The sequence below is a fragment of the Channa argus genome, chromosome 20 (genome assembly GCF_033026475.1).
Source record: "Channa argus isolate prfri chromosome 20, Channa argus male v1.0, whole genome shotgun sequence".
Classification (NCBI taxonomy): Eukaryota; Metazoa; Chordata; class Actinopteri; order Anabantiformes; family Channidae; genus Channa; species Channa argus.
In genome coordinates, this window is record NC_090216.1 from 13171131 (window position 1) to 13185705 (window position 14575).

The window sequence follows — 14575 nt, forward strand, 5'->3', positions numbered from 1 at the left end:
TGATTTAGCATGTGGAGTTTTCTTTGAATTCGAGACTTGCTCATAAATCTCTAAATAAAATTGCAGTTCCAGCTATAGAACAACTGAAGAAATTCAAATTGTATTTTAGTTTTGACTCACCACATACATTAGATTTTTATTGTACAAATTATTTAATGGAGAATGACAAATCCTCTACAAATGCTAAAATAGGACAAATCTGGAACTTTGCAAAAGTAATGGAGCCAAGTGCGTAATCATGTTTAAAGAGGAGGGGTCTAGCAGCAGGGCTACAGAGGTATAAATGGACCATGAACGCATTTGGGACTGACAAAACTGTTGTGAAGCTTTCTATCGTTAACAAGAGTTTTGATTAATCTATTTTTAATTGACCATACAAATTAAAAATGGATAACAGGAAATTTCAGCTTTTGGTTGTCGCTGTTTGCGCTTTAGTGCAAATCAATCAGGGACTGTCTTCTGCTGTGGGAGAGGAGAGAGGATTATCTAAAGACTGGCAGGTGAGCATTATCAGTTTAATGTTATTGTATCCATATACATGGGTCTATATGTGTATATGTGTGCGTGTGTGTGCGTAGGTGTATATATATGTGCGTGTGTGTACATATATATATGTACACACACAAGCACATTTTACTATTTTTTGTTCTAAAAATTCTGTATATTTTATTAGTCAACCTTTAAAAAAAAATCAGGATTTAATTAATTGTGTTGATCAAAGCACAAATATAGTCCCTGGTTTTATTTTTTTCAACATAAAAATTCAAACATCTTATATATTTTTCTGGCAGGATGAGTCCTTGGAGAAAGGTCTGATGCATCCAGCAGCTTCTATGTTGAAAAGATCTAAAGCCCTTCGCTTCTATGGACTCATGGGGAAACGCTCAGGTGGCTTCAATTCTCAGCTTTATTAAAATCAGAAAAAGCAACATTTTTTTCATTAGTTTATAATTTATTTTTGTTAGCAAGGGCTTCTAAATGTATATTGTAAAATTATACTGAAAACTTGTTTTTACCTCTGACAGGTGCAAAGAAACCTTTTCAAGTAAATAGACGTAAGAACCTTAATTTTGCTCTCAACCTGAAGTAAAATGCCACTGAAAGAATACTCTGTATTTCAAAGCTGATGCTAAATTTTAAATACAATTTCAATCTGAACAATCTCATTCAATCTATTGTACTTTTTTGTCCACTAGGAAATAAAGGAGAGATGTTTGTGGGACTGATGGGAAGGAGCATTTCTAATGACAGTAAGCACAAATGAGACAATAACTAAATTATTTCAAAATATCAAGGCAGCTTTATTGATATTAAAAATATCAAATTGCTAATAAACATTTAACAACTATAATTAAAAGTCCAAGGCAAAGACATCACCATTAAAATATCTTCTGTTTGTTACAGATTCATCAGCCAGAATAAAACCATTTGCAACCACTGCACTCGATGTTTCGGAGAAACCACACAAGCAAGGTAAGACTATCAGTATAAAAACCTGAGGTTGTTTTATTTCTGTGAGCATTTTTACAGTGGTATTGACTTTTTTTTTTTAAACCACATTCTAAGCATATTAAAATTTAAAATTTAAAAATTATTTTATTGGCAGGTTCATCAGAGGAATGGGTCCAAATCCAGTTTTGATGGAGTTAAGGGGGGAAAAAAAGAACACATTCTTATGAGCTATACAATGTTACATCAACCAAAGAAGACGTTACCATACATCATACACCTCAAAATAGACTCTGCTTGCGGCTTCAATTCATGCTAACAATTACTGCAATATTAATTCTAAACAAAATCCACTACCATCTTCAAAATGCACATTTGATGAAATAAACAAAACCAGCAGCCTGTAAATGCTGCCAAATCTAGGTATGCATTTTTTGCATGAGCAAAGTAAATATTCATGTTATTCACTACACTGGACCATTTATCATTTCACATTCAAAGCTTACCAGACGAAAGCAGATGTAAAGCAAATAAAGAGATTCTGGATGGTTAAATCTTTGACAATGTCTGCAACAAGAATCATTCAGCTTGGAATGTATGGAACTTAAAATATAAAAGTAAAAAATATTCCATGACTCAAATAAGCAGGGTAAAAAACATGAACGAAAGAACACTGCTCGTATTGACAGTTTGTAGGTCTAGGCTACTTGTGGCTGGTGAGACTGGAGGCAAGTTTATTCAGTAGCCTGAGGATCTTAGTGTTTATGTCCCTTTGGGAGGGGTCCATTTTAGCGAGCTCGGGTCAATGGTTTTGTTGCTGTTGCCTCGCTTGATCTCCTTTGCTTTCCACTCGTCAATCAAGTCCTAGGAAAACATTGTTAGTACGCTGTGCTTTAAGATTCAGTGAATAGCGAGAAACCAGAAGTCATTTTCAACCAAAACTTTTTTTATGACTCGGAAATATGGAAAATAGTTTAGAACCACAAAATTACATTTAACAAAATTATTATTTGTAATTTTCAACATTATCTTGACACTTCCGGTTTTTACAGATAGATTCAAAACTACACATTCATTCTTGTTTAAATTAATTATGGGACCAGAAAAATCTAAACAACACAATACTTAACTTTTCATTGAGGATATGAGAATTTTGCAACTGGACTTGTCCCATGACATTTCTGTTTCAATAAAGTTATGTTGAGTGATGATAGACAATAAAGGACTTAAAAGGGCCAATTAACTTTGATCTTACCTGTCGCTTCAGCACCAAGTGCTTTCCCTTCCAATACTTCAGCATCTGAAGAGACTGCAGAGTGCTCACAATGTCTACTGGATTGACTGCAGTTTCCTGACTGATTTCTGTGCATCAATCAAATATTACAGGAGTAAATACACTTTGTTTTATGTCTATTTCTATTTTGCTGGGACAATCTTTTCATGTATTAATAAACCTCATCCAAATGAATACTATGCGACATGCAGATATTTTTGTATTATTATTATCTGTGCAGCAGCAAACAAACACCACAGTCTTACCTTTAATGGAGATCTCTTTGCCTTGAAAGTTGCACATATATCTGAGTAACACTTCCTTCCAGTAGCTGCGGTAGCTGATGAGGCCCAGGTCAGAAAGAGGCCTCTCAGGTGACCCAACCTTTTCCTCCACTTTGGACAGCAGGTAGCCTAAACACAAAAAACCGTACTTATTATTATTGTATACATTATTTTATCGTAACCAAAATAATGTTTACTTTTTGTAAATCCCCCAAATACTTACTTAGAAACAACTTTAAATCCTATTATATAATACTCTTCATCAAGAGTCATTTATAGCTCAACACAATTTGGATAAATACAAGTGTACAAATCTAGTCCGTCTAGTCCGTTTATCTCATCCATTCCTATTTTACAACAGGAATTGATTTTATGGCCAAAAATAAGAAATTAAAATTTGCATAAAGCCATGCAAAAAACAAAAAAATAAACACGCTTCACATCACTATGGCAAACAAGTGCTAATGCTATCGCTTCTATGTCAACACTGTGTTTCTTTCTTTATGTAAAGCCAAATCACAAAGACAAATTAATGTCTGCAATTTCCATTTCACCAAGGTAACAAGACACTATTGTGTCATATTCAGTCGCTATGGCTGCCAATAACTCTCAAGCATTTTGACTGATCACACACAAACACATACAGTTCATTCCAAGGATGGTAACAAGTGACTTATTCTTGGAATTCCAGGGAACTGCTGGTGTATCGGTGACACCAGAGGAAGAATTAATTTCAATTTTTAAATAATTTTAAAAATTTAATAAGTAAAATGTATTTGATATATCGCACAGCCCTATTTTACAGTAAAAAAAAAAATTAAATCAGGAGAAAAATTCATGAACATATACATACTGAAGTCAATGAGCATCTTGCCAAAGCCCTGCCTCATGTACTGAGGCATTGTCAGGATACAGGATACATTGTAGTTGAGGAAAGAGTTCTTTTCCTTGAGGTAATATAAAAGATATGCTGTATTTAGATATACAACAATGTATACAAATGAAATACTTCACACCAGTACACACAATTTCATTTACCTTGGAAAAGTATCCCACTAAATGGCAGCCAGTGTTATCAGCCTCAGTCATGACATAGAAGAGGAAAGGTTCCACATCATAGTACAGTGTTTTGTGGTCCAGAAAAAGCTTGGCAAGTAAACACAGGTTCTGGCAGTAGATCTGGGGACATAACAGCACACCCTGTTAACACCTAAAGAGCTAAATAAAGCAAAAGATTTCAAAAGACTTTTGAACTTTGCCTACCTTATTCTTTTTGCCATCTACTTCAAACACAGATATAGCCCCCTTTCTGTACACCTCGTCTCCTGGAGGATGCTTCCATACACACTTGGCCTAAAAAGATGCATTATGAAACCAGCTCTTCTCACAAAAAGCAAAAGCAAATAAGGAAAACTCATTTTATGGCAATAATGCAGCATTAACACAGGGGCCCTGTAATAGTAGTAAGAAACAGCTCTTTGCCAAAACATATGAAATTTCTAGGTAAGAAAAACTATTATTTCATTTATGGTCACCCAAACGTTGTGACGCAGCCATTTTCATTAACCAACAATTTTTATTATTTTTTAATAAAACAGCATTATTGAATACATGGCTTAAGTCACTATTTTCTGACTCACCATGTGTCGCCTGAGGATCGTCTGGCTCTTCATGTACTTGAGGCAGAACTCACAGACGTAGAGGCGACCCAGACGGGCGTACTCCTCAGGATAAGGTGAGTGGTACCAGGTGTCCAACTCATAGCGGCCAAACAGGATGGTCTTGATCATGTTGCTGCCCTCGGTGATCTGACCCTGGATACGCAACTTCTCCTGCAGAAGGGAAAACTTAGTTTAACTGTTGGTCTTAGCAATAGTATCTGTCATGACATTATGCAGCAATAATCAAGTAGTATGTGTGTACATATGTTTATATCTAACACTAGATAGCCAACCTAACAGACAATTTGCCTGAGTTGGTTTTTTTTTTTTCTTTTTCTTTTTTTTTTTTTTTTTTTTTTAGTTCTTTCTAAGTAGGTTCTCTTACCTTCCTGGGACTTAAACAATTATTTTAGTTCAGAAAATCTTAACACATAATGATGGACATACAGTAGGAAACAACCTATTACCAGGTCTTCAGATGCTCGGGCCTGTGCTTTCCTGAAAAGCTCCAGATCATATTCACTGGTTATGTTCTCCAGCAGAGGTTCTCGGGAGTTGCCATGTGTCTGCCGATGCTCCTTTGGGTCAGACATATACATCACAGGCACAAGACATAATGAACAATATGTAATGCAGTTTCAGTGGTGTAAACAAATGTAAAACTGCATATTGGAGTGTCAGTGTTGTACCATATGCTTTTCTTTCTGCTCTTTCTGTGGAACAGAATTTCGCCCCCTCCTCATCTCAGCCACCTGTTCTTTGTATCTTGTCTGTTTTGATGTTGGTGTCTGGACAGAAAGATAGAAATACACCACTTACATTTATGATACTATTAGCTGTCCAAAACCTACAAGAAATTGATGTGATTAAACATATTATTTTTGCCAACCAGCTGTAAGCACCTGTGCAAATGTTGGAATGTAATCAGAGAAACCCTGTAGACTTTAGCCTTATACAACATTGTCATGCTTTCTGCATGAATTGTATTACTGTGATGTGACTGTTCTGATTACAAAAAAAACTACCTGGTGACGAGTTGCATGGCGCGAGTTACTTTCCTCCTGTACTTTCACCTCGTCTTCTTGTTTCTCTCGGCTGATGGCTTTCACCTAAAATCAAAAGTAAAGGGAGGAAACTATAACAGCTCACGTGTCCTGGGAGTCGTATTGTCTCTATAAACACTTTAGATGTGACTGTGGGTGCAATTTTGCGATTGTGTAATATGAATTTGTAATAAAAAGGTTTGTGTGTCTTGTCTGTCTTTCATTTTATGTTATTGCTGCAACCAGAAATATCATATATAATATATGTATATATATTATATACATATATATTTTGATAATGGAAGATAAAATGGAAAATAGAGTAGCCAAGCACAACAAAGTTATTGTATATATAAAAATTATCATAATATACTGAGACAATTAGGCAACAGTGCAGTTATTGGATAATGTATGCTATTATGACATTCCTTGCTTTATAGTGGACAATCAACTTAAATATATAATCAGATCCTAAATGTAAAAACTAAAAATTCGAAGGCATTGAAAAAGATATTTACCTTGCACTCATCAGCAGAAAGATTATGATACAGAGGGCAACCTGACACAGCAAAGTGACGTTCATGTTTCCCTGTAAGATGACCTGGTAAATATGGAGAAAGTCATGAATATAAATTAATAGGTGATGGAGAAAACAAATAATTTTAATATGTTTATTACATAAGGAATTTACCTAGTGAATTACATCCTGGTGTAGGGCATTTCATGTTGAAGTTGTAGGTCTCATGACAGCGGCGGCGTTTAGGTCGATGGGAGAGCTCCTTATCTGAGTCTCTGTTGGTTTGATCTTTGGCCTGACTCTCATCATGAGAGGCATTGGGGCTGGATATGTCTAGTTCAGATTCAGATGAGGGAGCATTTCCTGTAGGTGTCAGTGGTGGAGATTCATCATGGTCTGCAGCTCGTTTCAAGTCCGGTGTATCTAAAGCACAAGACATCATCACACCAATTAAACAGGTCAAACGAGGAAGACTGTAAAAGATTTATATTGTACTCATAGGATATGTGTGCAAACCCTGAGAGCTTTGGCTAAGGCGTGTAGAGGCTCTTGTGAGGCGCTGCCTCTTGTGCATGTTTCCATCACTTTCTGAACTATTGGTCGGCTCTCTTTCAGCCGAGGAATCGGAGTCTTCAGTTCCATCTGAACCACTCCCAGCCATATGTCTCTATAATAGAAAGAGCACATCAGACAAACTCTACACAAGTCAGTAATAATAAAACAAAACCGTAGAGCTCATTCTACATGGCAAAAAAAATTAGATCTGACACAGGGAATCTGTCTTCAAAACACAATCAGTGAGGTTAGCATGCTAATGCCATGAATTCATAATTCAAGCAATGCAGAATTTGGGACAAAGATAAAACAGCTGGTTTAAGTCGGGTTGTAGTAAGGTTTACGTTAGGCTAAACAGCTGAACGTCTGCATACAGCTAACCTCATATTTTAGTAGTGTTAACAAACGCTGTTTAGTAAAAAAACGAATCAAAAGATTTAACTCAACACACTTCCCAAAAAAGTGTCTATAATACAGAGAAGCTAGCCTTGTTAGCCGCCTATTATTATGGTTAGCTTAGCATGTAACGCCAGCTAAGGTTTACCAGTTTCCTCGTACTGGTAAAGACTGTGCAACCAAACTGCATTGGTAAATCTGGCATTTTGAGAAGAAGGGCTTATTAGTAATTCCCTGCTAGTGTCCTTCACGTAATGTTAACATAAATCCTGTCATTGTGATATAGTGGTGCGTTCGGGATACATACAGACCTCTGTGCTTTGTTTTATTTCCGTAACACCTAAATTAAAGTTGGACATTATGACATGTAACGTACATTGAGGGTAGCTGGAATCGTTGCAAAAATCTAATATGCTTAAAAATTAACTGACATAGTTAGACGTTACCTTGTGCGGTGCAAATATATAAATGTAATATTATAATTGTTGTAATATTGAATGGAATATGGTGGATCAGGATAACAGCGGCGCTAACTTAGCTAACGTTTGTTAACGTTACCCTTCTGCGCGACCTACATTTGTTCTTACCTGTCGTCTACGGGGCATCGCTACCGTGGAGAGCAGTACTTCCTATAAATTCGATGACACAAATAGAAAAAAACCCTCTTACTTTGAATAAGCAACACAAATCAACAGATTTTTTTCAGACAGAAGTTTACAAGTACACAGTTCTGTCTGGAGGTGTCGCGCCACGTTCCCTACAGACAGACCAGAGAATTGCACTTCCGGTTACACGCTATGGTTTGTGAGTCTCCAGACCAGTAGGGGGCGACTGACCCAGTTTTAGGACTCTGGTTACTCATCCCACGTAAATACATTTTATAGCGTTATAATTAACTGTAGGCAAGTATACATTGCGCTTTTCTAATCACAATAAATAGTTTTCTCTGATTATTTCTACATTGTCTAATGTTTTTCCATTCACACATCACAAGTAAATATTCGCAGCTCATGAAAAACCCAAAGGTAGTTGATGGACCATTATTTAGGATAATTTTTTTTTCTCAAAATACCTTGGACCCCAAAAAAGACACATAAAAATAAATTAACAAATAAATATGGGAATAAAAGAAAATGCACTTCCTTTTTCTGCCACACACAGGTATTTTAACTTTGATCTTGTAAAGTATGCTTCCAATAGTGGTTCTAAAAACATTTAGAGCCTACATTATCTTATTGTGTAGTCTTGTTTGTGAAATGCAGTGATTATTGACAATTCTCTAGACTTAGCAATATTTATAATATCCAATCAAACATGACATTCAACAAACCCCAGGCAGCTCAAATATTTGGTGTATTCTATCTTAAGCACTGTTGCAATTAATAAAGCCCTGATTAGCTGCATTCTTAAGACAAAACCTGATTTGCAAATGTGTGTGCATATGATGGATCCTTTTCAAAGTGTGGGATCATTCTGAGATTGCAATACTCATTAAGTTTCATAAAATATAATCTTGTGTTGCGTTTGCGGGAACCACTCATAAAATTTGTTGCATTGAGCAATTTAAATTGTTCTTGTTTAAAGTAAGTACGTTTTTATTTACATATTTTTAAAATTAATAATTTAAAACATATTTTAGAAAATGTTTAAAATAATTCCCAATCACTTATTTTTATGTATCGCTTTTGGGGCTTATTAAACTACTGTTTTCTAACTTTCATTTCTAAATGCTGTTTCTACATTTTTAGAGGTCCCGTTTGTAATGTCTTTTTCTGTGTTATGTCTCCCTTCCCCCACCTCCGGAAGCACTCGGGTTGAAGGTTTGGAGAACCTAGAAAATGCATCTGTTTTCCCGAGAGTTCCAGTGACAGACTAAAAAGGGCAGAGGAAGGGGCTGTGGCAGGCATGTCTCCCCAACAGCTGATACAAACTGCTCTATAAATAGGGTTTTAGCTACTGCATTAGAGCACACATCTCGAACTCAAGAGTCACGTTTTTACTTTTTACTTCGTTGTACTCTAAAGAATAAATCGTTGTTTTGAGTTTTGTACATTAATCAAAATGAACAAGCCCAAAATTGTCAGACCAGAGGAAAGGTAAGTTCTTTTAAGTCTTTCTTCTCTTAACAGCGCTATAACCCAACCATGTGCTTTCGAACTAACCCTTTTGATCATAAAGAAAAATAAAAAAGGAATACAAATATTCATATATTTTCACTATACAGTAGTTTCTCTGTGTCCTAACAGTCAGCCAGCACATGCGCTGTGGTTTGACAGAAAGAAATATGTGACCCTCAACTTCATGGTTCAGAAACCTAAAGATGTCCAGGTTGATATCCAGCCAGACAAACTCATTTTATGGTGAGTTTACAACATAGATGGTGTTTTGTTAAATCTCTCACTTGCTGATGAAATATGTTTTGTGTGATAATAGTGCAACATAACAATGCTGTTATGTCTTCACAACAGCTGCAAAAATGAAACAGATGATGTTTTCTACAATGAGTTGCACTTCTATGATAAAGTCCAAATCCATGTAAGACTCCAATTTATAAATTTTATGAGAACAACCAAATTTTCTTTGCTGCTTAAACATGCACTGATGCTAAATACAAACGTGTGTTTTTATTCTTTCATCACTTAATAGGACTCCAGAGAAAGAGTGTATGACCGGACCATTAACGTTCTGCTAAGGAAGGTGAAGCCTGATTTCGCATGGCCGCGTCTCCAGAAAGATCCTGCTAAAGTAAGGCTCTGTGTTTGTGTCTTTTATATTAATCGGTCACAAGGTTTTAACAATCTGACATGGAGGCATGATCCTGACTCCAGATGTTTGTAAGTTTAACCCTAGAAGAGGTTTAAACCTGCAAGGGGTGAAATAGTGTTATTTCCTGTATTTTGCAGCCCAGCTGGATATCAGTAGACTTTGATAACTGGAGGGATTGGGAACATGAAGAAGATGAGGGTAAAGAAGAGTATGACAGATACGTGGATGTGAGTAAGGAGTTACCATGTTCAGTAAAAAAAATCAGCTATAAATATTGATAATGTTTAAGAGCTAATGATGTTTGTTGTTTCACACCCTGCATATGTGGGAATACTTTCCTTTTTCAGATGATCCAAGAAATGGCAACCAGTAATAAAGGAGAAACACCAGATATGGGTGATTTGAGTGATGTAAGTGAAATGTTCTTTCCTTCCTATTACTAAATGTTACATGAAAAATTGTTTGGGGTTATATGGTAATCAGTGAAAGGAAAAAATTAATTTACAGGTAAACTAAAGAACACATGACAAATGACATAAACAGTGTATATTTGATTTATTCCATTACAGGTTACTGATCATATTGACAGGCTGGGATGTTAACTTGAAATCAAAGTTGTCATTATTTTCTGATAATTTACGTTAACACTGCATTTCTTCTGTTATCCCCTACAGTCTGACTGAGATTTAAATTTTTTCCTGTTTCGGATGCCAGCCTGCTATACTGCGGAGGATACTGCAGATAATATTGTGTTTGCTGAGGCTTGTAATATGTGCTGAGGATTTGATGTATTATTGTTGTAAATGCTGTTTTTACATATGTGATATTTTATATGAAATCATGATGTTGTTTATTGACATACTGTTGACATACTGTTCACCACACATTGTTAGTTTTAATAAAGTTTTAGCAATATTCTGGTGTTATGTACTTGGGAGTTGTAGCCAGTTTATTATTTATTTACTGATGTTATGGAGGGGATAATATGTTCTTAGTTTATAGTTTATGAACTGAAGACATTAAAGAGTTCTCTACATATAACGTGATTCTTAAAAAGTAGATCAATAAATGAATGATTCATAATATAAATTAATGATTTGTGTTTTAAATTTATTTTATTGAACAATGCGAAGAAAGAATAAGTCGAATACACGCAAAGTCGCTAGGCTTGGACTGTCCTGCTTTCCGTACTAAACTGATAGTGGCTATAGCTGATTCAGTTTCACATGCAAAAGCTGGTGTTACAGACGCGAGATTTTCCTCCAGAATGGCGTTTCAGTGTCAGCGAGACTGCTACATGAAAGAGGTATGAAACAGTTAAAACAAAAAAGTAAAAGGCGCCAACCTGTTCAGTATAATGCGAAGACGCCTTGCATTCACTCTGTGCAGAAATGGTTAGCACGTTTGGGAACTATGTTACAGTGCAGCACTATGTGTCCATTTATGGCACATTCCTTTTAGGAATTGTTAAATTATGTACTGTTTTGACAACCTTAGAGCATATATCATTAACTAGCTGCTAACACAATTGTAACAATGTAATGACTAGTTTGCCCACATCATTAGCGCATTGAAAACACTCATTTGTCCTTTGTACTTCACAGTCGTGTAGCGTCTCGTGGTTCAAATACACAGAGTCACTTTTAAACGTGTCAATTTGTTGAGTAAGTTTTCATTTCGTCCTCTTCCATTTAGTTTGTTACCTCTATCGTATCCTGCTGCCCAGCTGAGCTCAAACAAGAAGTGAATGGAAAGAAAGAAACTCTCAAAGGGTTCAGTGTCAAGCTCCAAGACACCATCTTATTTCCCGAGGGAGGAGGTCAAGTAAGTGGTCATTTAAAAATGTTTCCAGGTAGCTTCCAGGTCCTGTTAGTGCACAATCATGTTGATCATTTGGGCCTTGTTTACTGTACACCAAATGCAATACTAACCCATGTCATTAAAGCCCACACTGTATAATATGATTCCTTTCACGGTTTGTTTCTCTTCCTTCAGCCAGATGATCATGGGCTGATTGGAGATGTGCCAGTTTTGAGGGTGACCAGGCAGGGACCAGAAGCTGTCCACTTTGTGAGCTCACCTCTGGAGGTGGGTCAGGAGGTGCAAGTGAAGGTTGACTGGGAGAGGAGGTTTGACCACATGCAGCAACACTCGGGTAAGAACCCCCAAAATAATGAAGTTAGGGACTTTTGTACCTGTTCAGTAGCCCACTACTGAGTTTTTTTTACCAAGTTGAACTGTGAATGCACAACCTCATACATCCATCTTTTAAGCTGCAGTTGTTATCTTCTTGACTCTTAGGTCAACACTTGATCACAGCATTGGCAGATATAATGTTTGGATACAAGACCACCTCCTGGTATGTCCCCACTGCACAGATTTTGTTCCTTGTTATCATAAAGGTTTGTGGGTTGACCTGGAGTCTGATATTTTTAGGGAACTGGGGCGTCAGAGAAGCACTATTGAACTGGATACTCCCACTGTGAAACCTGCCCAGATCCAGGCCCTGGAAGAAGCTGTCAATGAGAAGATCAGAGCTCATGTGACTGTTAATGTGCAGCTTCTCTCTATAGATGACCCAGCTGTGGAAAAAGTACATATAATTGTACTAAGTGGTAGTGAAAACTCTTGCTACGTAACATGTATATCCTATGGTATATACTGCATCTATTAACCTGACTAGAAACATATTTTTAGATTTTACATGTACACTGTGTTGATTGGTGTGCGCTTGTGAACCAGGTGAGGAGTAGAGGGCTGCCAGAGGACCATGCAGGGCCCATTCGAATCATTGATATTGAAGGCATTGATGCCAACATGTGCTGTGGGACCCATGTGTCGAACCTCAGTCACATACAGGTACATGTCATATCTGTATTACTGGGTGTAAATCCAACACTTGATAAATAACTCCGTAATTTGGTCTGCAACTGAATTTCAGATAATAAAGCTTCTGGGGACTGAAAAGGGAAAGAAGAACAAAACCAACCTGATCTTCCTGGCAGGAAACAGGGTACTGAAGTACACAGAGAAAAGCTACAACATAGAGCGATCCCTGGTGTCACTTCTTAAGTAAGTTCAATGCCTGAAAAGTCTCTGAATGCAACTTAAACTCATTAGCAGGTTTGCAGTAAAAAGTTGCATTGTCTAACAGAACTGGATCTGATGAGCACGTAGAGGCTGTCGACAAGTTGCAGAAGTCTGTTAAGCTGCTACAGAAGGTAAGAATAAGTTTTTTCCAATTACAATTTAGTTTGAGAACTGTCTTTGATTCAAATTGTATAAATGTTGCTGCAATTCCTGATAGTTCCCAGAAGAGGTCATGCTTCCCTCTTCCTCCTGAGAATTGTTTACATTCTGACACACACTGCATAACATTTTTTTTTAATGCATGTTTGAATAACACATTGCATGTTAGACCTACTTCATTATAAAAATGTTTGTCAGACTAACCTGAGCCTACTACGAGACATGGCTGTCCTGGTTGCTCAGAACTTTAAGAACAGCCCTGAGAGAGGCAACTTCTTCAGCTTCCACAAGTAAGTAAATTTTTATCCCTACGGATCTTTTTGTTGCAAGTATTCTACACAAAAAAAACTAAAACTTCTCTTTCTGCAGGAAAGAAGGTGACAATGAGTTCATGAACATTATTGCCAATGAAATAAACACAGAGGTAAGGATATATAGGGACTGCTTATTTCTTTGGGTTAGTAGGTAAATGTATTAGTGAACCCTTATTTGTTGCCTTTAGGAAACTTTTGTCTTCTTAACTGTTGGAGATGAGAAGGGGCCTGGTTTGTTTCTGTTGGCGGGACCCAGTGAACAAGTGACTAAAATGGGACCGCGGTAAGAGACACCAGCTCACATTTATTTAGCCTCCACTCTAAAACCTTTAATGTAAGTAGGGATCATACTACTGTTCTTTGCAGGGTGTTGGAGATGCTCCAAGGGAAAGGGGCAGGAAAGAATGGACGTTTCCAAGGCAAAGCCAACAGCCTTGCCCAAAGGGAGGAGGTGGCAACTTTCCTGCAGGAGTACTGTAAAAACCCCACCTCTGAAGAATAAACCCAGTGGTGGTTAAATACAAATAATTATTTTATATTTGCTCAAGGGAAACAGAACACTTAGAGTCAGTAAGGATAGTTGATCTGATGTTCCTAAATTAATATTTAAGACCAAGTTTAACGCATACAAACAAAATTGATAATACCTGAGACAATAGGACGATAGATCGCAACACAGAACATGCATTGTACATATCTATTTTTTAAATGTAATGTGCTTTGTTTCTGCATTTATTACCCAATTTGTGATCAGACATTAAAGGTCCCCTTCCCCCTCAAAAAGACAATTCTGTTTTAAATTTACATGTGGGGAATACAAGAAACTCACTCGCTACTAGGGATGTGTATCTGACACTAGGGAAGCACAGTGATTCAGTGGTTAGCGCTGCACACTCACAGGTAAAAGGTCCAGAGTTAGAAACCCGAGCCAGCTGGGGCCTTTCTGTGTGGAGAGTGCATGGGTTTCCTCCAGGTACTCTGGTGTCCTCGCAGTCTAAAGACATGCATGTTAGGTTAAGTGATGACAATGAATTGCCCATAGGTGTGAGTGGGAATGACACATTGTTG

General features: G+C 37.0%; 4 protein-coding genes across 4 annotated transcripts; 3 read left to right on the forward strand and 1 right to left on the reverse strand.

Annotated features, from left to right (window-relative positions):
* Positions 1–326: 326 nt before the first annotated feature.
* si:ch211-131k2.2 (protachykinin-1) lies at positions 327–1499 on the forward strand. Its single transcript, XM_067489103.1, has 5 exons — positions 327–500; positions 792–888; positions 1026–1055; positions 1197–1250; positions 1405–1499. Exons 1-5 carry the CDS (start codon positions 387–389, stop codon positions 1497–1499), a joined length of 390 nt encoding a protein of 129 aa, XP_067345204.1. The 5' UTR covers positions 327–386.
* kat7b (K(lysine) acetyltransferase 7b) lies at positions 1278–7953 on the reverse strand. Its single transcript, XM_067488810.1, has 14 exons — positions 7766–7953; positions 6744–6894; positions 6402–6650; positions 6229–6311; positions 5693–5776; positions 5357–5455; positions 5135–5245; positions 4647–4838; positions 4270–4359; positions 4045–4185; positions 3860–3953; positions 2989–3135; positions 2705–2811; positions 1278–2313 (listed from the first exon to the last, which is right to left on the reverse strand). The coding sequence occupies exons 1-14, from the start codon at positions 7781–7783 to the stop codon at positions 2212–2214; spliced, it is 1668 nt and encodes a 555-aa protein (XP_067344911.1). The 5' UTR covers positions 7784–7953; the 3' UTR covers positions 1278–2211.
* A 1054-nt stretch (positions 7954–9007) lies between these two features.
* On the forward strand, positions 9008–10944 carry ptges3l (prostaglandin E synthase 3 like). The gene is made up of 7 exons (XM_067487950.1): positions 9008–9274; positions 9425–9538; positions 9647–9713; positions 9825–9923; positions 10082–10171; positions 10292–10354; positions 10619–10944. The coding sequence occupies exons 1-7, from the start codon at positions 9240–9242 to the stop codon at positions 10625–10627; spliced, it is 477 nt and encodes a 158-aa protein (XP_067344051.1). The 5' UTR covers positions 9008–9239; the 3' UTR covers positions 10628–10944.
* A 171-nt stretch (positions 10945–11115) lies between these two features.
* Positions 11116–14310, forward strand: aarsd1 (alanyl-tRNA synthetase domain containing 1). Its single transcript, XM_067487949.1, has 12 exons — positions 11116–11250; positions 11640–11768; positions 11940–12099; positions 12246–12303; positions 12381–12537; positions 12687–12803; positions 12886–13016; positions 13099–13165; positions 13392–13483; positions 13563–13617; positions 13696–13790; positions 13874–14310. The coding sequence occupies exons 1-12, from the start codon at positions 11212–11214 to the stop codon at positions 14007–14009; spliced, it is 1236 nt and encodes a 411-aa protein (XP_067344050.1). The 5' UTR covers positions 11116–11211; the 3' UTR covers positions 14010–14310.
* The last annotated feature ends 265 nt before the right edge of the window (positions 14311–14575 follow it).

Excerpts from the sequence above, each read along its gene's own strand:
- si:ch211-131k2.2 (XM_067489103.1), top strand. The coding sequence starts at position 387 with ATGGATAACAGGAAATTTCAGCTTTTGGTTGTCGCTGTTTGCGCTTTA. Across the intron at positions 1,056-1,196 it reads ACCTTTTCAAGTAAATAGAC|GAAATAAAGGAGAGATGTTT; the intron begins GTAAGAACCTTA and ends TTTGTCCACTAG. Across the intron at positions 1,251-1,404 it reads AAGGAGCATTTCTAATGACA|ATTCATCAGCCAGAATAAAA; the intron begins GTAAGCACAAAT and ends TGTTTGTTACAG.
- kat7b (XM_067488810.1), bottom strand. Across the intron at positions 6,651-6,743 it reads CCTTAGCCAAAGCTCTCAGG|ATACACCGGACTTGAAACGA; the intron begins GTTTGCACACAT and ends CTTGTGCTTTAG. Across the intron at positions 3,954-4,044 it reads TAGTGGGATACTTTTCCAAG|GAAAAGAACTCTTTCCTCAA; the intron begins GTAAATGAAATT and ends TATTACCTCAAG.
- ptges3l (XM_067487950.1), top strand. The coding sequence starts at position 9,240 with ATGAACAAGCCCAAAATTGTCAGACCAGAGGAAAG. Across the intron at positions 9,539-9,646 it reads CCAGACAAACTCATTTTATG|CTGCAAAAATGAAACAGATG; the intron begins GTGAGTTTACAA and ends TCTTCACAACAG. Across the intron at positions 9,714-9,824 it reads ATGATAAAGTCCAAATCCAT|GACTCCAGAGAAAGAGTGTA; the intron begins GTAAGACTCCAA and ends ATCACTTAATAG.
- aarsd1 (XM_067487949.1), top strand. The coding sequence starts at position 11,212 with ATGGCGTTTCAGTGTCAGCGAGACTGCTACATGAAAGAG. Across the intron at positions 11,769-11,939 it reads TTCCCGAGGGAGGAGGTCAA|CCAGATGATCATGGGCTGAT; the intron begins GTAAGTGGTCAT and ends CTCTTCCTTCAG. Across the intron at positions 13,017-13,098 it reads TCCCTGGTGTCACTTCTTAA|AACTGGATCTGATGAGCACG; the intron begins GTAAGTTCAATG and ends ATTGTCTAACAG.